General features: G+C 40.1%; 2 protein-coding genes across 2 annotated transcripts; one reads left to right on the top strand and one right to left on the bottom strand.

The window, feature by feature from the left end:
• LOC123512568 (cell division cycle protein 16 homolog) lies at window positions 1-8,093 on the top strand. Its single transcript, XM_045268994.1, has 12 exons — window positions 1-157; window positions 839-991; window positions 1,313-1,471; window positions 2,202-2,361; window positions 2,852-3,077; window positions 3,946-4,025; window positions 4,951-5,040; window positions 5,350-5,659; window positions 6,021-6,186; window positions 6,919-7,111; window positions 7,374-7,502; window positions 7,844-8,093. The coding sequence occupies exons 1-12, from the start codon at window positions 65-67 to the stop codon at window positions 7,954-7,956; spliced, it is 1,872 nt and encodes a 623-aa protein (XP_045124929.1). The 5' UTR covers window positions 1-64; the 3' UTR covers window positions 7,957-8,093.
• Window positions 8,094-10,458: 2,365 nt separating this feature from the next.
• LOC123512800 (haloacid dehalogenase-like hydrolase domain-containing 5) lies at window positions 10,459-24,342 on the bottom strand. Its single transcript, XM_045269391.1, has 7 exons — window positions 24,169-24,342; window positions 19,671-19,892; window positions 19,335-19,538; window positions 18,715-18,926; window positions 17,939-18,127; window positions 16,829-16,997; window positions 10,459-16,040 (listed from the first exon to the last, which is right to left on the bottom strand). The coding sequence occupies exons 1-7, from the start codon at window positions 24,271-24,273 to the stop codon at window positions 15,885-15,887; spliced, it is 1,257 nt and encodes a 418-aa protein (XP_045125326.1). The 5' UTR covers window positions 24,274-24,342; the 3' UTR covers window positions 10,459-15,884.
• Window positions 24,343-25,139: the final 797 nt, after the last annotated feature.

Here is a 25,139-nt window from a genome sequence, read left to right as displayed (position 1 = left end):
GGCTTCATATGAGGTGAGGGGCGGCGTCTCTACACTAACCATCTATGTCTCACCGATGTAAATAATGACCGAGGAGGTGGAGCCCATGCCTACTTCCCCGGCAGAGTCCCTGGACCTGGAGAAGTTCAGGAAGGTCGTGCGGAGTGCCATCGAGAGGGTGAGATGAGGGGAGACCAGGGGGGAGGTGTGTGAGGGGAAATAAAGGTCCGGGAGGGCGTGGTAGAGCGGTAAATTGAGGGTGAAGTTTGTCTCTCTTAGGGCCATGTTTGAATTTTGGTGTGTTAGTGTGTGTTAGTGCTTGTGTTGTGTTGTGGGTTTGTGTGTTTGTGCTTGGTGTTGTGTTGTTGTGTTGCTTATGTGTGTGTTTATGTTTCGTGTTGTGTTGTTATGTTGTGTGTGTGTGTGTGTGTGTGTTTTTACCAATAGTGTGGCATCATTATGTGACGTCATATCAGCTGGGTGGTGGAGGAGCTGTGAAGGGGTAGCCGGGAGTCAAGGAGAGTAGGCGGGACATGTAAATTAAGACACTGCCGGAAAAATAATAATGGCAGCCTTGTTTGAGTTGTGGAATCATGTCAAGATTAGCAAACCGTCCAGCTCTCCTCATTGCACTGTGTAATATCTGTCTATATTTATTTATCTAGCTATTTATGTATCTTCGTTGTGCATCTATATTTATCTATTTATTTATTTACTTATCTGTTCATCTATTTATCTACATATCTATCAATCTATTTATTATTCTATTTTATTTTATTTTGCATTGCGTTGTGTATTTAGTCCCCAATAGTCAGGTTAGCCCCATGTACGAGTCACCAGCAGCTTGTCTCCCCCACAGCACCACTACCGCACGGCAATGTTCTGGGCAGACAAGGTGGTGAGTCTGAGTGGCGGTGCTGCGGCTGACGTGTACTGGCTGGCACAAACTTATTACCTCACCAAGCAGTACCATCGTGCCATTGTCCTCCTCACCACTCACAAGCTGCTCCGGGTAAGGCTAATCCATCTCTCTCTCTCTCTCTCTCTCTCTCTCTCTCTCTCTCTCTCTCTCTCTCTCTCTCTCTCTCTCTCTGGTTTTCATAGATTTTTCCCTTGTTTTTGTTCTTTTAATTAGTTGTCTTTTTTGTTTTTCCTTTTTTTCATTTTCTTCTTAAATATATAACTGCAGAAGGAAAAGAAATAAAGCAAAAAAGAAAAAGAAAAGATAATGCATGACAAAATGTTCTCCTTCTTTAACTAAAGAAAAAAAAAGAAAAAAATGGTTAACCTCAAAAAGAGAGAAGGTTCCGAACTCCACACGATCCTCCTGCAGAACCTGACATGCCGATACCTGGTTGCACTGTGCCACTATGAGGTCGGGGAGTACCCATCTGCACTCAACATCCTGGAGCACAACGACAACAACAACATGTCGCCCAACAAGGTGAAAGGAGAGATGCTATCTGTGCCGGAGATCGATGACGTCATGTCGGTGAGTGTGGCGGTGTTGGTGTGTGTGTGTGTGTGTGTGTGTTTTTCTTTCTTTATTTCTTTCTTTCTTTCTTTCTTTTCTCTCTCTCTCTCTCTCTCTCTCTCTCTCTCTCTCTCTCTCTCTCTTATCCTTTCTTTTTTTATGTAAGTGAGTAGCAAGTGTGTGTGTGTGTGCGCTTCTCTCTCTTTTCTTCCTCCTTCCTTTCTTTTTTTTTTTTTTTTTTTTTTTTTTTTTTTCCTGTGTAATAAGGGGATCTGTCCAAGAGCAACAAAAAGTGGCACTGTGTCTTGGGTGTTGTTATTGTTGGTGGCCTTGGCATTATAAAAAGTGATAAAAAGAACATTTCCTTAGATAAAAAAATAAACAGATAACACACATCACCAGTACACCACAAAACATCACCAGTACACCACAGAACATCACCTCATCACCACTAATACCATGTCACCAGATCCCCTGCTCCACTCACTCACTGAAGGGTTACATGACACATACCACACATCACCAGTACACTATAGAACATCACCACACCACCACTAATACACCACAAAACATCACCACACCACTACTATTACCACAGATAGTTAGGGTATGGTAGTGTAGGACAGGGCGTGCTGTATAACATCACCAATACCCCATAAAAACACCACCACATCACCAATACACCACAAAAACATCACCATACCCAATCCACACCACACCATGATTAACACCACATATTCCATCCCAGACAACCTGCTCCACCCACCTACTGAAGGGTTACATCTACGAGGCGACAGACAACAGGGCGCTGGCTGCTGAGAGCTTCCAGGTGGCACTGCAGGCTGACCCCATGTGTTGTGAGGCCATTAATGCACTCACTCAACACCACATGCTCACTGCCAAGGAGGGTGAGGAGACAGACTTGCTGGGCTGGTGGGGACAGGGAAAGCTTGACCCCTTCAGTACTGGGATACCTTTTTACCTTGAGTTTTGTATATGATTAGACTATTTTGTTGACATTAGGAAGGGTGTGTGGAGGTCAGTAGATTAATGGCCAGAGTCTTCACTATTTTAATCCCCAACGTAAGCTTCAGAAACTCATGTAGGGGATTAAAATAGTGAAGGCTGTGGCCATTAACCTTCTGACCTTCATAGGCACTTGTTAATGTCAATAAAATTGTCTAATTGCTCCCAAAACACAAGGTAAAAATGTGTCCCAGTACTGAAGGGCATAATGTGGTTGGAATAGGTGTGGTAGTAAAGCTTGGTGTGGTTGAAATAGTAATTGTTCATGATTTTTAATGTTTTTCTGGTATTTTTCCCTTATCACTAAATTTTACAAGGTTTCCGATGCGATTTTCTTCTCCACACTTCCACACTGTCCGTTCTTCCCCTCAGAGCAAGACCTTTTGAGTTCCGTACAGCTGTCGGGGTGGTGCAGCGAACCAGAGGGGGCCGTGGTTCGCGCTGTGTACCAGACGAGAACCAACAAGTACTGCTCCCCGAACCAGGTCATCCCACAGCCTATTGCAGCGCTGGCCACTAATGCAGACTTCCTCACAGCGCAGGCAGAGAAGCTGTACTATAACTGCAACTTCTCCCAGTCTTATCGCCTCACACAGGAGTAAGTTTGCTATGGGCTGTGATAAAATTGTTGCTGTGTGTGTATGTGGGTGGGTGGGTGTGTGTATTTACCTAGTTGTAGTTTTACAGGGCCTGGGCATTACGCTCGTGTGGCCCCATCTCCATATCTACATTTGTCCAACTTTTCTTTAAAACTATGCACACTCCTTGCTGACACTACATCTGTGTGTGTGTGTGTGTGTGTTTGTGTCTTTCATCTACAATATTTTAAAGAGATTTTTATTTATATTTTCATCATCCATTACTTTTCCTTGAGATCTTTAAATGCTGCTGTGAGATTAATCCTTTTTGCAACTTTCTTTTTTCTTCCTTTTTTTTTCAATTACAACTTTTCACACAGCTTGTTTTCTCCCTTTTTTTTTTTTTTTTTTTTTTTTTTTTTAACAGCTACAACTTTTCAGAAACAGCTTGGCCTAGATAATATTTTTGTTTTGTTCTTGTTTTTCTGTTTTCTCTGTGACCTGATGATGTTATGTTCTTATGCTGTGTTATTGACCTTTATTTCTCTGTGGTTGTGGTGATCTTTTTAAGTTCTCATTCTCCTGTTCTGATGCTATTCTGTTCTCTGTGACTATGGCAATGTTTTTGTTATGTTCTTTCTCTTATTCTTATGTTCAATTATTCTCTGTGGCTATAGTGATGTTCTTATGCTCTTATCTTGTTCTTCTCTTCTATTTTGTGGTTGTGATGATGTTCTTGTGTTCTCATCCTGTTGTTATCTTCTTCTGTGGCCAGGTTGATGTTCTTATGTTCTCATTCTCCTGTTCTTACGCTCTTCTGTTCCCTGTGGCTGTGGTGACATGTTTATGTTCTTTCACCAATTCTTACGTCCTGTTCCTCATGACCAGGGTGCTGAAGAAGGACCCTTACCACACCGAGTGCCTGCCTATCCACATCTCCTGCCTGGTGGAACTCAAGCAGGCTAACAGTAAGTCTTGGACACTCCACTTCATTCATCCACCTTGAGATCTGTTTATTTTTCTTATTTATTTATTTATGTAAGGGTAAATCTCATCAAGGGCAACAAAAATCCATTAAACAGAAAGGCTCACTTAGATGCCAGTTCCTGAGTGGTTATTGTCATTGCATTAGTGGCAGATAAGTGTAAGTAGAATGTTAGCATTGTAGGAGGATTGGTATGACATGATGAACTAGAGAGAAAGTTAAGGAAAGCAGTGTAGAGTGAGTAGAGATTAACCAGAGAAAATATAGAAGGAAAGAAGAAATATTTTGAACTGTAGGAAGAATATTACAAGATTAACTAGAGAGAAAGGTCAGGAAAGCAGTGTTAGAATGAGAAGATATTGAATAGAGAGGAAAAGAAGGAAAGAAGAAATATTTTAAACTGTGGGAAGAATTAAAGTACAAGATTAACTAGAGAGAAGTGTAAACAAAAAGTGTTTGAATGAAAGGAAGACTGATATTAGAAGGACTAACAAGAGAGAAATAGAAGGAAAGAAATATTTGAATCATAGGAAAAATTATATTACAAAATTAATGAGAGAGAAATGTAAATAAAGAAATGTTTGAATAAAAGTAAGACTGATAGTAGAAAGATTGACTAACTAGAGAGAAATAGAAGAAAAAAATATTTGAATCATAGGAAGAAGAAGAATTATATTACAAAACTAACTAGAGAGAAATGTAAATAAAGAAATGTTAAAATGAGATTGAAGATAAAGAAAAAAATTGAAAAAAAAGTTTACCAGAAATTGGAAAATATAATTAAGAAAATTTTAAAGAAATTTTAGAATAAAAATATGATTATTAATAAGATGAGATAGAGAGAGGAGTGTTATAATGAAAGTAAAGCACAAACCACAATATTATGGCCTGCTTTTCCCTCCCTTCAGCTCTGTTTCTGCTGGCACACAAGCTGGTGGACCTGTACCCTGAGAATGCCCTTGCCTGGTTTGCTGTGGGCTGCTATTATTATCTCATAGGTGGGTACTGTGTGTGTCTGTGTGTGTGAGAGAGAATACTCAGAAGGAATGGAGAAGGAAGGTTGAGATAAATAAATAATAATAATAATAAAATCTTTGCTAGTTTACCCTTCCTCCTCTCCTTAGTAATGCCCTTCTCCTTCCCCTAACCTAACCTAATCCAGTCCAAACCTAACCTAACCTAATCCAGTCCTAACCTAACCTGACCTAATCACATCAAAACCTAACCTAACCTAACCTAATCCAGTCCAATCCAAACCTAACCTAAGCTAACCTAACTTAACCACCCTATACCATTCCCCTGCACAGGTAAGAACGAACAGGCCCGCCGGTACCTGAGCAAGGCCACCACCCTGGACCGCGTGTTTGGGCCAGCCTGGATTGCGTATGGCCACTCCTTTGCCGCAGAAAACGAGCACGATCAGGCCATGGCAGCGTACTTCAAGGCGGCCCAGCTCATGAAGGGGTGTCACCTGCCCCTCCTCTACATTGGCATGGAATACGGACTCACCAATAATCCAAAGTTTGCCGAGAAGTTTTTCCGAGAGGCATTGGAGATCGCGCCGTCTGATCCCTTCGTTCTTCATGAGCTGGGGGTGGTCGCCTTCAGTAATCAGGAGTGAGTTTGTGTGTGTGATTTCATGTTTTTATTTTGTTTTGTTTTATTTTTTATATTTATTCTTTATTCATTCATTTATTTATTTATTTATTTCATTTATTTTTTTCTTTTGTATGTGTGTATTTTGAGTGTTTTTAATTTTGAGTAAGTTTGGTTTCTATTATCTTTGGTGTGTCTGTTTGTATTTGTGTGTAGTTTAGAGTGTGTTTGTGTTTATAAAAAGCAATTTGTGTGTGTGTTTGTATGTGTATTTATGTTAGTGTGTGTGTGTGTGTGCATCTGTGTTTGTATGTGTGTGTTTGCATTTGTGTGTGTTTGTGCATCCATCTGCCTCACTCAGACCACCCCACTATTCCCTCAGGTATGGTGTAGCGGAGACCTACATGAGGAAGGCGGTGGGGCTGGTGGAGGAGGGCGGGGTGGCAGTGGCGGTGGTGCCGGAGAAGTGGGCGGCACTGCACAACAACCTGGCACACACCTGTCGCAAGCTGGCCAAGTATGAGGAGGCCATCCACTTCCACCAGCAGGTACACACACAGCTCCCTCACTCACTTGCTCACTCACCCATTCTCACTCGTTTGCTTGTTCACTAACTCACTCACTCACTAACTCGCTTGCTTGCTTGCTCACTCACTCACTCACTCACTCACTCACTCACTCACTCACTCACTCACTCACTCACTCAACTCACTCACTCACTCACTAACCTACCCTGATCTGACATACTATACAATATTATCATACTATAAGTTCAGTTATGTTTGGACCAGATTAATGTTGATACCATATTAAGTTAGTAATGTTTTGTGGTCATTAAAATCTATCTACCTATTTATCTATCTGTCTTTATATTTCTATCTATCTATCTATCTATCTATCTATTCCTCTATCTGTATTTCTATCTTTTTTATTTTTTTTTTTTATTTATTTATTTTTTTTTTTTTTCTCCATACCATGTGGGCTTTTCACAGGAATTTATGGGCTAAAGGGGATACTTTTTGTGGTACCTCATATCTCAAAGCCCACCCGCTAGGAAACCATTGCCCCGAGGGAGGAAGCCCAACCTACACTCAGACCATGGACAGGATTCGAACCCGTGAGCTTGGATACCCCTCGGACCCCAAAGCATGCATGGTTCCACTGTACCACGGCGGTCCGAATCTATCTATCTCTCTTGTCTATTTATCCATCCATCTACCTATCTATTTATCTATCTATCTATTCCAAGTGTACAACAAAACCTAACTCAATTTTTGCAGGCCCTTCGTCTATGTCCGGGCGTGGCATCAACTTACTCAGCCCTGGGACTTGTGCAGGCGCTGGTGGGGGACTATGAGGCGGCTGTGGTGTCCCTGCACAAGGCACTCTCCCTGCACCGTGACCACACCACCGCCACCACCCTCCTCAACACCGTCATGGAGCAGCTCACGGCACAGAAGCCAACTTTCCAGGGTGTGTTGTGGGTGTTGTGTTGTGTTGAGTGTGTGTGTGTGTGTGTGTGTGTGTGTGTGTGTGTGTGAGTTTGTGTTGTGTTTTCTCTCTCTTTCTCTCTCTCTCTCTCTCTCTCTCTCTCTCTCTCTCTCTCTCTCTCTCTCTCTCTCTCTCTCTCTCTCTCTCTCTCTCTCTCCATTTGTTATCTATTCTCTCACACACATTTTCTCAACATTTCTTTCTGTCTTCCTCATCACCAACACCACTGTCTTCCCTTCTTCAGGAGACGACAACGTGCCGGCCCTGGACCTGCCCTCAGAGCTGGTGGGGACTGACACCAACACCAGCGACCTCACACCAGCGTCTGCCGAGGAGCCGCTCAGTGACACCAACCTCCTCGGGTCCAGTATAGGTGAGGCGGGGTAGTGGTGGTGGTGGTGGTGGTGTGTGATTTATTTGTTTTCATTTATTTATTTTTTTTATGTGTCAGGGTTTAAAAGTGGTGTGTGTGTGTGTGTTGTTGTTGTTGTTGTTGTTATCTGTCTTATGATGATGATGGTAGTGTATATGTGTTTCTAATGTTTCTCTCTCTCTCTCTCTCTCTCTCTCTCTCTCTCTCTCTCTCTCTCTCTCTCTCTCTCTCTCTCTCTCTCTCTTTCTTTCCCTGTATTACTATTTCTATCTTTATTTTTTCCATGCTGTATATCTTTCTCTCTCACTCCTTACCACCTGACATCTGTCCTCCCGCTACAGGTCAGCCCATGATGCACTCGTCAGACGTGGCCGGAGACTCCCTCAGCCACTCAGAGAGCCAGTCCTCGGCACTCATCATAGAGGACATGGTGATGGACGACCAGAGCCCCTGAGCCACACACCAACGCTATTATTAACACCAGTAGATGCTCACGTTATCAGTTTATCCCTCCCCAGTCTTATTTTTTTATTCACCCAATGCATTCACTCCTCATGTGTGTTTTATTCCAATATAAACTCCTGAAAATTCTCCGGTTGGTTGATTTTAATCCTTCTCGGTCTATTTTTTTTATTGCCGACGTAATTACTTTTTTTTGTGATTTCTCGTGTCTCCAGTTTTTTCAGTGTCATTATGTGTGTGTTGGTGCTGGCGTGTCTTTGGGCATTGAAAGGTTGATTTTCTCCTTCACAGTCTATATTTTTCACTGCCAATGGATTCACTTCTCATTTTTTGTTGTTATTTCTTCTGTCTCCAGTTTTATTTCAGCATCATTACCTGTGTGTGTTGGTGCTGGCATGTCTTTGGGCATTGAGGCGTTGACATTTTGATTTACTTGTTATCCGCGTGTTTGGTCTTGTCACTGTCCTCTTCTCCACCAGTTCTCCATCTGTTCTCCCTTGTCCTCCCTCCATCGCTTCCCATTAAATGTCCAACTCGGAGTAATTTGGATCTTTAGAGAATTTTCCAGCCGTGAATCTTGTCTCTAAGCTTCCAGCACACCAAAACACAAGGGAGACCATGGACATTATTTTACCTCAGTCTTTTTTTTTTTTTTTTTTTTTTTTTTTTTACAAGATTTAAAGAGATTTGGACCTTTATATAATTTTCCTGCCATGTATCTTTTCTTTAAGTTTCCAGCACACCAGAACACAAAGGAAAAACAAGTTACCATGGTCCTTTTTTTTTTTTTACAAGGTTTAAAGTCATAGAAATTTTCATCTATTTAGACTTTTCCTGCCTTGTATCTTGTGTATGAGTTCCCAGCACAGCAGAACACAAAGGGGAAACAAGCTGCCTCAGTCCTATTCTTTACAAGGTCTAAGATGAAAGATGCAGGATAGAAAAAGTGTGTCTAAGTTTTCAGCACAACAGAAGACAAGGAGGAAAGGAAAGAAAATGAGTAAGTCAAGAATTGCAATTATCTCTCATTGTTTGTATTCTTAAGGTGCAGAGATGAATAAGCTAAGAATTGCAATAATAATTCTTCTTTCATTTATTTTTTCTGTGTTCTTCATTAAAGGTGCAAAGAAGATAAATAAGTGAAGAACTGCAATAGCATTTAATTTTCTCAAGGTGAATAAGAAGCGTGTGATAGACAGACTACTTTCTTACGCGCAGTATTGTTACTCTGTGTGCTGCGGGGGTGGGTGTTCCGCAGACCCCCCGGCAGTCTCTCCTAACACAGCTTAGGGAGAGGGCTCACGCTTGCCTTTGTTCTGGCTGGCCATGTCTTGCTGCAGTGCCGTGACCCATTGCTGTGGTCCTTGCACAGCCAGTCCTACTTCTGCACCGCCTGACTCCAGTGGTTTAGACTTCTAATTACTCATCACGGCCAGCCCGCTACCAAAGCCTCACCACGGCCGTTCAACTATCAAGCCTCCACGCTTCCAGCAAGCATGTAATTATCAATAAAACACCAGGAGCAGACCCAAGTTGTTTCTACTCCAACCCATCACCAGCACAAGCGGGAAACTGCGATAATGTCTTCTATTCTGTTTATTCATGATTGAAGGTGTAAGGAAGATAACTAAGTCAATACACTTGACCCTCGAAACAACGGACCTCCCATCAACGAATTTTGGAAACTACGGACAAATTCTGGAGTCCAGTTTAATCTACAGACGAATATTAAAATGCGCGCGATTGTCCGTTCCCGGCAAATTATTATCCGGTAGGTGGCGTGTCGGTCGTGTCATCAGCTGTTGGCCTAGAATAACAAGTGTTCTAGGTCCTTGTACATATGTAAATAATCCTGCTGTTCGTATTAAGGTGAGAGAACTTTGTTTTCTGTATTGTTTACTAATATTTATTAAACTGACCATGCTCATGTCATCTATTTCAGGTTATTTGTTGTAATTAATGCTCTGTAATACTGCTTTAATTATTTTCAATGATTACACAGTATTTTACTTACATTTTATACAGTTTTTTACGTACTTTTGCAAAGAACAGACTTTTGCAATCTACAGACAGGATCGTGCATGCATTTGTCCGTTGTTTCGAGGGTCGAGTGTATTGCAATAACTTCTCAATTTCTGTTCTCAAAATTAATAAGAAAAGAAAAACTGCGATAATGTCTTCTACTTTTCTGTTATTCATGATTCAAGGTGTTACGAAGAAAAGAAGTAAAAAAACTGCAATAACTTCTCAATTCCTGTGCTCTCAAAATGAATAACAATAGAAGAATTGCAATAATGTCTTCTACTTTTCTATTATTCATGATTCAAGGTGTTACAAAGAAAAGAAGTCAAGAACTGCAATAACTTCTCAATTCCTGTGCTCTCAAGGTGAAAAAAGCAAAGAAGTGCAATAATGTCTTCTTATTTTCTGTATTTGTGATTTAACGTTTTTTTGGAAGGTACGGTCTCTTTCAAGGTGAATAAGAAGCGGAGAATTGCGATAATAAGTCTTTTATTTTCTTCGTTCTGGGGGTGATATGTGGTATACAAACTATGCATGTCTGTTATCTTGCGGGGGAGCGTACACGTAGCAGTGGGTCGTGCCTGTACACCTCACAGCACAGCACAGCACAGCACTACAGACCCACACTACACTGCTAGGTATGGCAGATTAATGTGTCTATAGCTACAAGTGTGATATTTTCATGTTTTCTTACAAATGGCTGTGTTCTATCAGGTCTATCACTGACTGAAGCTTCCTTACAGATCTGTCAGCTAACGGGGAGGGAAGGGCAGTGTGTGAGGGAAGGTATCTTACATCAGCAGCTGCACAGGATTAAGTCACTGAAGGATGAGAGCAGTACTAGGTCAGTGTGTGAGTGTATCAGTGTGTTGGTGTGTTCAGCATGTGAGTGCATCAGTGTGTTGGTGTGATGGTGTGTCAAGTGTGTGAGTGCGTCAGTGTGTTGGTGTGTCAAGTGTGTACGTAAGTGTATCAATGTGTTGGTGTGATGGGGTGTCAAGTGTGTGAGTGCGTCAGTGTGTTGGTGTGTCAAGTGTGTGAGTGCATCAATGTGTTGGTGTGAAGTGTGTGAGTGCGTCAGTGCAAGGAACGTTATTTCAGTCAGCCACGTGTTGTCTCCCATATCTCCATTGTTTTTGTATCTGAATTCTACGTTCTGTCTTTTCTCTGAGTAATCATTTATTTATCTCGACAAGTGTGTAGAGTGGGTGGTAGGGAAACACAGTATGATGCAAAGTGTGTGCTATATTATATTCTTTTTTATAACCAAAAGGTCAAGGAATATAGTACATACCTTACATCACCTTGTGTTTCCCTACCACTCACTCTAATCCTCTGTACTTTTTTCACATTTTCTGAGTTTAGCATCCAATGTGATGAACACTTGTATGTTTCTTACCTGTTCTTACATCTTAAAGAACATCAAAAGCTCTTATATTCACCCACTCAGTCTTGTATCTTTCTATCAGCACACAATCTTATAAATAAAAAAGACCTGTACATTTTTTCCCCCTCAACCTTACATCACATTGCTTCTCCATCTTAAAAATGCTCTGAACTCACATTTTCCCTCTCAATTTCACATCACACATCAATTTCCCCTTTCAAACTTACATCACATTGCTTCTCTATCTTAAATTATTCATAACTCATACATTTTTCCTCTCAATTGCACATCACATATCATTTCTATCTTTAAAACACTCACAACATACAATTTTCATTCCAGTTTCACATCACATCACCTCTCTAGCTGAAAAATATTCATCTTAAAACACTCACAACTCCTCTACTTTCCTCTCAGTATCACATCACGTAACATTTCCATCTTTAAAACACTCAGAACATACATCATTCATTTCAGCTTCACATCACCTCACCATATGTGTCCAATGTAGTGAACTCTTGCATATTTCTTACTCATTCTTAAATCTAAAAAATAGTAATCTTAAAACACTCATAACATATCTATTTTCCTCTCAATTTCATGTCACATCACACTTCTATCTTTTAAAACACTCATAACATACATCTAGCCTCTCAGTTTCACATCACATAAGCTTCACTATCTATAAAGCTCTCATAACTCATCTATTTTCATCTCCCTTGCACATCACATCACATTTCTACCTCTAAAACATTCACAATATACATTTTACCTCTCGTTTCACATTGCATCATCTTTCTAACTAAAACACACAACTCAAAACATTCTCTCCCTCAGTTGATCCCCAGCCAAGCCACACAAACCCAGACTCTTCTCAACACAACAGGGAGGCCAGTAACATATTCTGAAACTCTTTGCTCTTTGCTCTCTCAACATCACTGCTTCCCAAAGGCTCTAGTTAAAGATATTCATGTTTATAAAGGTATTTTTATCATTGTGGTGATGGATTAGCAGGATTTCCAGTTAATTATAAGGTGAAACTCTCTTGAAAACCTGGCTAGTCATCTCTGTAGCCTTGGAAAACTGTCATGGTGAGAGAGCAAAGCATAACACAAGACAACACAGTGGAAAAAGACAAATTCACTTCACACCTGACTTGAGTTACGTGGACACACCATCACATCTGGCACTAGTGATTGACTCGTACACTTGTCCTTCGTTGAGATTGTGTAGACAATTGTGACCGACTCATTTGATGCAGAGAAGGGGAAGAAGTAGGTTAGGTTACATTACGTTAGGATAGGTAAGGTTTGGGTTAGGTTAGGTCTGTCTATACCTTGATTATTAACACTCTCATTGCTTATGCCACTTAGGTCCTTCATCACAGGCTGTTTTTTGGAGTCAAGTTAGGTCAGGTTAGGTTAGGTTAGGTCTGTCTGTCTTGATTATTAACTCTTCCACTGCTTATGCCACTTTATTCCTTCGTCACAAGCTGTTTTATGGGTCTTTTTTATTCTACAGGCATCTCTAGAGTCTATACTGGCATCTTTTTAGTTCTACAGGTACCTCTAGACCCTATACAACTCTTTTGTGGTCCTATACACATCTTGAAACCTGACATTGCCATTTTTTGTTCTAAAGGCACCTCTAGATATAAATACTAACTGTCTTTTCTGGTTCTATAGTCATCTTGGACCCTATACAACTGTCTTTAATGGTTCTACAGACACCTCTAGACCCTACATTGGCATCTCTCTGGTTTTATAGGCATCTTCAGATCCTGTAGACTCATTCTATAGTCATTTTGGTTCCCTATACAGCTGTCTTTATAGTTCTACAGGCATCTCTAGACTCTACATTGGTATCTCTCTGTTCTATTGGTATCTTTCTGGTTCTACAGGCATCTTGAGACCTAACATTGGCATCTTCCTGGTTCTATAGACACTTGCAGGGCCTAAACAGCTGTCTCTTCTGGTTCTGTAGACACTTTGACCTTCTTGATTCTATACTAATCTGGAAAATCTTGTCTTTAATTTGTTTTTCCTTGCATGTGATCTTAAATATTTTCCCTTTTTTATGTAAGAGGTGTCCAGGGAAAAAAAAAAAAAAAACAAGGTAAATAAATGGTCACTAAAATGCCAGTTCGTAAAGAAAGATTAATTTACTAAAGTTGAGGATTTATTGGTTAATTCTTGAACTCTGCCTGGTTTTGCATGAGTTTATCCTAGTGCTTATGAATTCAGCATTTTTTAAGAGGTATATTTCAAGACATCACTTATAATTTCTGGTGTTCTCTCTCGGATAATTTTTCAAGAGGCAGATTTCAAGACGTCACTCATAATTTTTCATATTCTCTCTTGGAAAATTCTCAAGAGGCAGATTTCAAGATCCTACCCTTATTTTTTGGGTGTTCTCTCTTGGATAATTCTCAAGAGGGATATTTTAAGACACCTCATAATTTTTTTTTTTTTTTTTTTTATTCTCTTGGATGACTTTTAGAACTAGCATCTTCAATATAACTTTCTTTTCCACCATTGTTTTGTTTCCTCATGACCTGAAAATTCTTCTAGATAAAAAAAAAAAAAAAAAAGGAAAAAAGAAAAAAAATATATTGCAGTGGAAGTGTTAATGTGTCAAGTCTTGTATCACACTTTGACTTTGTTGAAGATTGTAAATGTTTGTCCCTTGCTTCTTGTTTAGTGGTCAGGAGAGGAGGAGGAGGAGGAGGAGGAGGAGGAGGAGGAGGAATAGCTTGCCACTCAATGCCCTGATGACTTATAAAGTAGATTGCCAGTCTTGTATCACAATTCTATATGCTAAGATGAGATGAAAAGAGGCAGAAAGGTGAAGTTTGAATGCTAGTCTTGCACAACATTCCTGCAAAGTTTGGAGAGAGAGAGAGAGAGAGAGAGAGAGAGAGAGAGTTATTATTTCCATCTTACATAAAATCCTTGCAAGTTTGGAGATTGAAGGAGATAAATTGAAGTTATAATATCAGTTTCACATGACACACGTTGAAGTTTTAGATGAAATGAAGAGATAGGAAAGTCATGCTACTCGTTCAGTCTTACATTACACTCTTGAAAGTTTGGAGAGAGAGAGAGAGAAATTATCATACCAATCTTACAATCTTACATAAGGAGGAAGTGAAGAAAGGTTAGAAAAATCAGGTTACCATTTCAATCTTACATAACATTCTTACAATTGTAGTTCAGAGAGAAATGAAGACAGAAAATTTGGGGTTATCATATCAATCTTAGACATTCCTGCAAGATCTGGAGGAGACGAGAAGTGAGAGAAAAGATGGGTTTGAAAGTGCTAATCTTATGTCACTTTGCAATAGAAAAGTTAACATACAGTACCAATCTTACATCACATTCCTGCGAGTTTGGAAGGAAATGGGAAGAAATAACAAAGAGAAAAAAGAAAAGATTAATTTGCAAGAGTTTACTAGGATGAAAAAAAAAATAAATAAATAAATAAACTAACTCAATTTGAGGTAGTGGTGAAATGTAAAGAAATACAAAAAGAATACAATAAAAGGGGAGAAATTTGAGAAGAAAGAATTAAAGGATTGATTTTGCAAGTGTACTGAAATAAATGGAATAAATTATGTGACAATTCAGCAAAAAGATAAAATACAAAGAAGGAAAAAAAAGGAGAAATTTGAAAAGAGAAAACCTTGGCACTTTGCAAGACGCTACTGAGGTAATTAGAACCATGCTTCCTACTAATTCAAGATAAAATATAGAGAATTATGGAACGGAATACGATAACAGATGGTGTGAAAGGAATACAGAAGGAATTATAATGGCCTAACTAAAAAAAAATATGTATAATGAAGAAAAATAAATCATGAGTGAAAAAATAAACAATGATGAGGGACACCAAAGACAAAGTAATGAATAATGATGATGAAAAGAAAAGAAAAAAGGAGAAGACCAGAGAATGAGATGAAAACTAAATGAAAAATGAACAGATAGAAAGCCAGACAAAAACAAAACGAGAAAAATAAATTAGGAAGGAGCAAAATAGAAACAGGAAACAGGACGCTACAAAAAAGAAAGAAAATGAGAAAGAACAACAAAAAAAGATTGAGACCGTAATATAAACAACACAGAAAACCACAAAAGAGAGAGAGAGAGAGAGAGAGAGAGAGAACAAAAATAAACCCTAATATAAACACAAGAAAAAAAAAAAAAAAAAGAGAGACAGAGAGAGAAAGAACAAGAACAGAAATAGATCTTAATATAAACATCACATGACACCACAAAAAAATAAAAAATAAAAAAGAGAGAGAGAAAGAACAAGAACAACAATAGAGACCCCTAACATAAACACCACAGGAAACCACAAGGGCGAACCACACAGGCCAACCTCACTGAACCCTCACTCACATTACTATGGCACAATATCTTTCATGGAGAGGGGAGAGAGAGAAAGAAGAGAGAGAGAGAGTGGGGCAGGAGACAGGGGGTACATTTTCTTTGATGGAGACAATAACGGGGACTTCATGAAAACTTCTCTCTCTGGTATATGGTGTGAATGGCCTCCAGCACACACTTCACAGTGAGCGAGGGCTCTTGTAGCTTGGCCTCAATGGGTAGGAAGTCCCGCGGTGAGTGCTCCAGCAGCTGCTCTCCGTTTTCTTCATTGTACACTCCAGTCTGAAGGGAGAAAAAGAGGGTGAGGAGATGATGAAGGGTGATGATGCAGAGGAGGAAGAAGAGAATGAAGAGGAGAAAAAAGACAGGGAAGGTGATTGTATAGAGGAGGAGGAGATATGAGGAGAATGAAGATGAGGATAAAACAGAGAAGATGAGAATGATGGTGAGAATAAGACAAAGGGAAATGATTATGCAGAGGAGGAGGACAAAGGTGATTATAAGTAGGATATTAGGAGGTGGATGAAGATGAAAGAAGAAGAAAAGAAGAATGATAATGATGAGGAGGAGGAGAAAGAAGGTGAGGATAAGAAAGACAAACAGATGAATGATAATGAGGAGAAAAAGGGCATGTGAGAATGACAAGAAGGAAAAGGAAAATGATGAGAAGGAAGAAGAAAAGAACAAAATACAGACCACAAGCAACGAAAAACAACTCATATGGAAAGAAAAAAAAACAAGAACAGACAGAGATAAACAAATAACAATAGACAACTCACAAGAAATAAAGAATAAAAAAGATAAATAATGATAAGACACATACAATAAAAGACAAAAATAAAGACAAAATGAAAACCTACCTATCTTTTATAACAACACCCCCAAAAGAAAGAAAAAAGAAAATAAGACAAAACAGAACAAAGGAAGACAACCTAACTTAACCTAACCTAAGCAAGACAACACCAAAATGAGAGGGAAAGACTAGAAGAAAAAAAGATTAGAAAAAAAGAAAAAATGAAAACAAGACAAAACAAAACAAGACAACACCAGACTGAGAGGGAAAGACTGACCCTGACTAGCACAGAGTAACACTGGTCTGCTGTGAGGCCTCGGAAGTCCTGCGTGGAGAGGTCAAGGCCCCGCGCACCCTGCATGGCCACCTGACTCTTGCTGTGGCGGTGGCGACGCACGTACTCGCGGTAAAGATTCATGCCAAAGATGTCGGTGTGAACGTTATCCCTGGAATGTGACGCAGAGTTAGTGTGTGGAGTTGTTGCGATGTTTGTATTAGCCTAGTTGTATTTACCTATGTTTGTATTTATCTAGTTGTATTTACCGAGTTGTGTTTTACAGGAAAAAGATTGATGGTTGTGCTGTTCTGTCTCCATATCTATAATCATCCAGTTTAGCTTAAAGTCATCAATATTTCTTGCTCGAACTACTGTTTCACCCAAATTGTTCCATATTTCTATGCCTCTGCTGTGTGTGTGTGTTTACCAAGTTATAGTTTATAGGATCTGAGGTACACTAGTATGATTCATTGTCTATATCTACATTGTTCCTGAAACCTGAAGTAAAGTTAGTGTGTGAGGTTGTTGTGATGTTTGTGTCTGCCTTGTACTTTGTTGTAACTCACTTAATGATAAGGTTTAGATGGGAGAGGAACCTAACCTAACCTAGCCAAGATAATGACTTAATGTAACCTCAACCTATTCTATTCTATTCTAACCTAACCTAACCTAACCTCACCAAGAAAATAATGGCCAAATAATACAGTTTAAATGGGGGGTGGAACCTAATCTAACCTAGGTGACAGTTTTCACCTTATCTAACCTAACCTTGCTTAGAAAATATTAACCTATGCATGCTAACTTTAATCACAGTACAGACTGAATAACATAGAACTCTGTGATAGGATATCAAACCTAACCTAACCTTGCTACGACTGTTTTTACTTAACCTAACACAGTACTAACCTAACCTAACCTGACCTCATTACAGTACAGACCGAAAGGCATAGATAGAATTTGGCAATAGGGAGGAAAAACCTAACCCAACCAACACATTAATAGCCTAATCTAACCTAATAAACACAGTATTGACTTAACCTAACCTAATCTAACTTAGCTGAGACATTCCTAATCTCACCTAACCTAACCCAACCTCATCACAGTGCGTACCCGATGGCATAGAGTTTGGTGATGGGGTGAGTGATGCCGATGGAGCGTGCGTGGTGCTGCACCATTGTCTCGGCGTGGTAGTAGGTGATCTCCGACGGCTTCCCCACCAGCGCTGTGTAGATCAGGTCCTTCCCCGTCACCTTCTTGTACAGCGCCTCCAGACACAGCAGAAACGCACCGTGGCCAAACCTGCACAGTGGGGTCACGTCAGGTCAGGTCAGGTTAGGTTAGATGAGTTATCTGTGGGTTATTTACATTATTTTCCATGACCAGTTTTTTAATGCCACTTTCGGTCTTTCTTTTTGGCATTGGCATCTTGGTGGGCCATTTTTTCACTCTTTTTATTACCCTTATTAAAGGAGACAGTCAGACGTCCACATGTAGGTTTGAATCCCATCACGTACAGCCTTAAAAACTTTGCCATTTGTCGAGTGGTTTAAAGTTAGCTACATGTCACCATGATACCCAGGTGCTAGGTGGTTACACCAAAGATGCACTTGGGTGGTGATATGGGCCACTATAAATAAAACTGCCTGCGCCACTAATGGTTGGAAGCTGAACAGCGCTTCCCAAAGATACTTTTCAAGTATGCCTACAGGCACTATAGGCCATAGCAAAAAAAGAAAAAAACTTGGTCTCCTTACATAAAGAAATATAAATATTAAGACAATATTCACCTTGGCATATGGGCTTCTTGGATATCTTTCCCCTCATTTTATTATCCATGAACATTTTCCCTTGCACAAAAAATGGAAGACAAGGAAGACAATTTTTACCTCGGCATGTGAGCTTCCGCCATCCACTGCAGGTCCATGTTACAGGCCAGGATGGGGAGATGAGGGTAGGGAGCAGTCGGGGCGCCCATCAGGTCCCCGTCAGTCATGAGCACATCAAGGAGGAGCTGCAGTGACGTCTCCCACCTCACTGGCTCCCCGAATAACATTACAGCGTCTATCTTTGGGATTTTGGGTGCTGGGGTGGCGGGAGGCTGCCAGGAGAAGGTGGGTGAGGTTAATTAAGGCTCATATTCTCAAACATTTCTGCACTTCACCTCCACTATTTCAAAAGGCTTTATTTAAGTTTACATGAGTTTTTAAGGTGCTTTTATGATTCTAGAGGCAAAGTGACAAGATTTCTGCACTATTAACTGCAGAAACACTTGAAAACCCTGCTAGTCATCTCTGTGGCCTTACAAACTTGTCATGGTGAGAGCAAAAAAAAAAAGGAATATTCAGAGAAACAATAACCAAAGAGAATAGTAACAAATAATCTCAAAATACAGACCTTATAACAGCACATGATAAGAAATGAACACTTAAGAGACAATAACCTAAGAGATCAAGAACAAATAATCTCAAACACCAGAGAGAAAGAAATGAACACTTGAGACAATAACCTTTGCAGAACGTTTTTTATGGTCCACACAGTCCAGCAGGGGGAAGGCGAGGCAGAGATCGTCCACGGTGGTTGTGTTGAGGAAGCCAAGATTGTGGGCTATCTCTGTAGTGGGGCCCTGGCCAGAGATAAGCACCTCCTTGTTGAAGTACTGGTCAAACATCTTCAGCGGGGAGTGTGCCATCACCACCTGGTCCTCGTGAACCTGTGACGGGAAAGGAAGGTGAGGGAAGTTTGGTGTGTGTTAATGCTAAAGGGAATGGCATGTAGATGTGGAGACAGGTCACTATGAGCCCCATTTGAACATTGTAACAAACAACTAGGTAAATTGACCCACCTGTAACCCTAGCCACTTGGACAGCTGCTCGGCCTTCTGACTCCGCAGTGCATTTCCCGCATTGGTGACAAAGACGGTGGGGACTCGGAACCTGCCATCATCATCCACCAGCAGCGTGAAGGCCTCTGGGGCGGACGGCAGGATGCGCTGGCCTCGGATAATGACGCCATCAATGTCAAACAGGAGCCCAAAGTCCGGAGATTTGCCTGACTTCTTGACTCGCTTGAGGAAGAAAGGACGAAGGGTAAGTAAAGTATTTTGTCTATATATATATTTTTTTTAGGAAGGAAGAAGAAAGCTCAGTAGTGTTTGTATTATTTTCTGTTTTCCTCTTTTTTGAGTGAAGAACGGAAAAAGAAAGAAAGGTAAGTAGAGTATTTTGTCTTTATTTTCTTCTTTTCTTTTCTTTATATGAAGGGAAGAAGAAAGAAGGTCAGTGGTGTTTTTTTTCTTTATTTTCTTCCTTTTTCTCTTTTATTTGTATGAAGGAAAAAAAAAGGAAGAAAGGTTAGTGGATATTGTGTTAATTTTCTTCCCTTTTTTTCTTTTTCTTTGTGGTAAGAAGGGAAGAAGGAAGAAATGTCACTGGAGCATTTTGTCTATTTTCTTTTTTTTCTTTTTTCTTCTTTTCAGGGAGTTTTTTGTGTTATTTCTTCTTTTTCCCTTTCTTTGTGGTGTTGTTTGGTTACTTTGTGCAGTTTGAAGGGAGGGAGGGAGGAAGATTAGAGGTGGTTGTCACTGAAGGAAGGTTAGTGGTAGTAGTAAGTGAAGGAAGGAAGGAAGGAAGGTTAGTGGTAGTTGTAAGTGGAGGAAGGAGTTAGTGGTAGTGGTAAGAAAAGGAAGATTGGTCGTGGTTGTCATTGAAGGAAGGAAGGAAGGTTAGTGGTGGTTGTCACTGAAGGAAGGAAGGAAGGAAGGTTAGTGGTGGTTGTCACTGAAGGAAGGAAGGAAGGTTAGTGGTTCATTGAAGGAAGGAAGGAAGGAAGTTCAGTGGTGGTTTTCACTGAAGGAAGGATTGTTAGCTTTCATTTTTCTCCCTTTCTTGTAAGTTTTCTTGTTATTTTGCGTATTGTTTGAAGGAAAGAAAGAAGTTATGTTTTCATTCATTCATTTATTTATTATTATTTTTTAGGGTTTCTTATCATTCAAGTAATTTATATATTTTCTTCGAAACTTTAACTCTTTGCTATTTACATATTTCTATTGTGAATATTGCACAAAACATGGGAATTCAGATAAAATATTCCAAAGCACCAGTATAAATTTAACTTCTTTGTAAAATAGTGAAAAAAATATGCTAAACTAGTCACAAATGAAGATAACAAATGTACCTATCTTATAATAAAGTTTGTAAAAATATAAAACATGATACGGTATGCAAAGAAATAAACATTGGAATGAGAACATGTCAGGTGAGCACACTGGGAATGAAGCCAAGAGAGAGAGAGAGAGAGAGAGAGAGAGAGAGAGAGAGAGAGAGAGAGAGAGAGAGAGATTCAAGGGCATTTTGATGATTTTAGATAATTTCAGGGATGTTTTCATGAGCACGGTCACTTTAACTAGAATTTCACATCAATAACAGCTACAAACACATGTCAGAACGTGATTAATGGTTTCCGTGGCCTTGGAAAGTGTCCGTGGGGTTTGCAAGGGTATTTTACGTTATTCTGGTTGTATTGCATTGAATTTCTAAGTTTGTTGTGATTTTATAAGTGTGTTTTCGTGGTTCTAATGATAGGTTAGCAAAATTTGAGTTGTGTGGATGTCAATTGCGTCTTTTTAGTGTGTTTTCTTGATTTTTATGACTGGTTTGATAAAATTTGAGTTGTTGTGGTTTAAAAATATATCTTATTAGTGTTTTCCTAGTTTTAATGGTAGCTTAGCAAGATTTGAGTTACAGTGGTTGTGAATTACGCCTATTTAGTGTGATTTTATGAGTGGTTTGACAAAATTTGAGTTGCTGTGGTTTTAAATTGCATCTTAATTGTTAGTGTTTTCGTTTCCGTAGTTTGAATGGTAGTTAAACGATATTTGAGTTGCCGTGGCTATGAATTGCGTTTTTCAGTGTGGTTTTCATGATTTTAAGAATAGTTTCACAAAATTTGAGTTGCTTTTGGTTTTAAATTCGCGCCTTCTTCATGATTCTAGTGATAGTTTAGCAACATTTCCGAGTTACCGTGGTTTAAATTGCGTGTTTTAATTGTTTACGATTTTAATAATAGTTTATAAATATATATTCTCTGCTAATGAAGACAGGACTAAATCACATCTTCATATCTGTGACCTTACACGTACGATAGTTTTCACGTGAGCTTTTTACAATTCTTTAACAAGTTGTCAAAAGTAGCGATAGCCAAGCAAAAATATTACGATACTGAACAAGAAAAAAAGAAAAACAACCTTGACAATGCATTTCTGTGGCCTTTGAACACATAACTGAAAGAACAACACACTTCATTCAACACACGACACAACCAAGAACACGCACTGTACAACTTCCTTCTTCCTTCTTCCTTCCTGTACACATTCAAAGCAGCCACCAGCGAACGAACAATAAGCCAGCTGATCGAAACAATAAGACACGAGATAGCGAGATATAGAGATGGTGCTTAAAAGAAAAGGGTCGGGGTATATTTTTAAGAGTCCCTATAAATAGACTGCAGACGCCGCCCTGCCTTTCCTTCGTTGAACAACTTAGAAAAGACCCCATTGTACGCGTACCTAGGAAGGAAGGAGAGAGAGAGAGAGAGAGAGAGAGAGAGAGTGTGTGTAATTGAATAAAATGACGTTTCTCTTCCTCGTGCCCTACACACACACACACACAGAGAGAGAGAGAGAGAGAGAGAGAGAGAGAGAGAGAGAGAGAGAGAGAGAGCATCTGGCTATACTCGTATGTATGTTGCGTCAATGTGACACATATAAGTCACATGAGAGAGAGAGAGAGAGAGAGAGAGAGAGAGAGAGAGAGAGAGACGATTTCAAAGTTCTGAAAATACCTTATCTTACTGCCTCTCTCTCTCTCTCTCTCTCTCTATTTGTCATTCTCCTCTTCCTTTTCGCTCTGCCCGTGTCATATATTCTACAACCATCTTCCTTTTCTGACATTTCTTTCCTCCTTTACCTCTTGTTCCTCTTATTCCTTCTTTCCACTGGCATGTTCCTCTTCTCTTTATTCTTGATTCAGTATACGTATAATTTCCCCTCCTCTTTATTTTTTCCTCTCTCGTGACTATCCCTTCTTCTCCTTTACCTTTTCTATAATTAATTTCCTCCTCTTCCTCCTCCTCTCCTATCTTCATTACTTCCTCTCTCCTCCTCCTCCTCCCAGTGCATTCCATTTTCTCTCGTCTTCCTGCTCCTCCTTTATCTTTCTTTACATATTTTGCCTTCCCTTCTCCTTAATTCCTTCTTATACTCTTACATAATCGACACCCTATTTTACCCACCTCCTCCTCCTCCTCCTCTTCCCTTTCTAGTTAATACGGGAGCAGCATTACAAGTGTCCTAAGTCCCTCTCTGGTCACCGGCTGGTCGGCATAAGGAAGAAGAAACACACGGCCTTAATCTGACCCTGACCGCCTTACAGCCTCAAATCTCCTCTACCCCGCCCTTGTAGCTTCAAATAGGCTTGGATTTTATGTGTGTAGGGATCTAGGGTGTTTATTGGCCTCGTGGTGTGTAGGGTTAGGTAGCGGTGACGTAAATATTGGGTAGAAAATTATGATGCAAGTCTTGTCATTACGTAAGAGTGTTCGTCCCCTGGCGGTGACTTTGGTTTAAGGTTATCACTGTTTCGTGCATGTTTCAGTAACCCTCGTGTCTTATTTTAGCATGAAGCCGTATTGAGTGTTCACTTTTCGAGATCATAGTTTTCGATCTTGTGTGATGTGTTCGGATTGTTAAGTTGTTTCAACGACTTGGGCTTCGGCTGAAGACATCAGCTGACTGGCCAAGCTTTGTTCATCCCTGTCTTATTTTAAACATATTAACCTTGTGTTTAAAAGGACAGGCTGGCCTTGATGACTACTCTTCCCTGTGGTTTGCTTTGTACTATCAATCTATTCACAAAATTCGTCTCTAATCCCAAAACTTATGCATAAATAACCGATTAATCATGTCTTTCTATATTTTTCCTCCTCTCTCCTCTCTTTCTCCACTATTTCACTCTCTTATCTCACCTTCCTTTCACACAATCACGAACACACGAGACTGAATCAAATAACACACATGAGGAGATACTAATCCCATAAAAGGTGTAATTAATATAAACTAAAACTGGGTTAACCTCTTCCCAAGCCACTTCCTGACCCCATACCTCTTTCCTGCCTTAACCCACAGTACCTAGACTCACAAAGGCACTAAAAAAAATGTTGATATCACTCATATAATCCATTAAGAGCAAGAAATATCTATTAGTTTCAGCAAAACACATGAAAAATCTGTTAATACCTGCTCCCTTTCTTGTGTTTGAGGTAAAGGGCAGGGTTAAATAACTCACCTGGCTGCAGTTCCGCCTCGTGAAGTGATTGGGTAGTACTTTGACGAGCAGAGGGTGAATGCGGGCCTGTTTTCCCCCTAAAATGAGGCCTCGCAGGGAAGACATAACTCCCCACTGCACTGAGCACAGACACCACCGCTACCTGACTCCTCCTCCTCCTCTCGTGTCCTGCGGTGCTCTCCTCCTTATCCTACCATCCTACAATCTTCATATCCTACCCATAGCCTGACCCTTGTCCTTCATAACCCTTTGACTTATAATACTTCCTTATTTTCCAGTTTTAATTCAATTTTCAAGTATCTGTTTAAAGTAAAGTCTCCTACGGCTGGCAGACAAGATGCTTCATTGATGGGGATCTTTCTGTTCCCTCATTGGTGCAGCCTCCGCCATTCCATGACCTCAAATAGATAGGCAGCCAATAACGGCGTGTTTCTAGTCATATGACGTCACAGCCAAGGTTTTGCCGAATGACGTCACAGCTCAGGTGTCCAATAATGCAATTCTGTGATGTTATTGGGGTTATGGAGGGCAAGGTGACGGTGAGGAAAGGGAAATGGTGTTATGATGTGTTATGGTATGATAGCCCGCCTCCCCCCCCCACATCTCTCTCTCTGCTTTTTATCCCTCTTCTTCCTTTCCTCCTTTTCCATCTCTTCCTTTTCCTCTCTCATTTCATCTTTCCTTCCCTCTTCCTCCCGATTTTAATTTTAATCCTGTTTCATTTCCTGTATCTTCCTCTCCTCCTTTCTTCTCCCTATTCTCCCTGCCTCTCCCTCCCTCTCGCCTCTCCCGGGTAGGAAGCCCTGGGGTGACCTACAGACCCACAGGCCTACACTGTTGCTAGGTAACCCTGTGGGGACATTCGGACTGTGTGATGTCATTGGTGTGTGGTGTGTTACGTAATGCACTGGTGATGTCACGATGCTACCAGCCGAAATTTATGGATCTAGTATTTTTTTTTTCTATTTAAT

The sequence above is a fragment of the Portunus trituberculatus genome, chromosome 34 (genome assembly GCF_017591435.1).
Source record: "Portunus trituberculatus isolate SZX2019 chromosome 34, ASM1759143v1, whole genome shotgun sequence".
Taxonomy (NCBI): Eukaryota; Metazoa; Arthropoda; class Malacostraca; order Decapoda; family Portunidae; genus Portunus; species Portunus trituberculatus.
The sequence above is the reverse complement of the archived record's forward strand: the minus strand, read 5'-3'. Positions and strand labels throughout refer to the sequence as shown.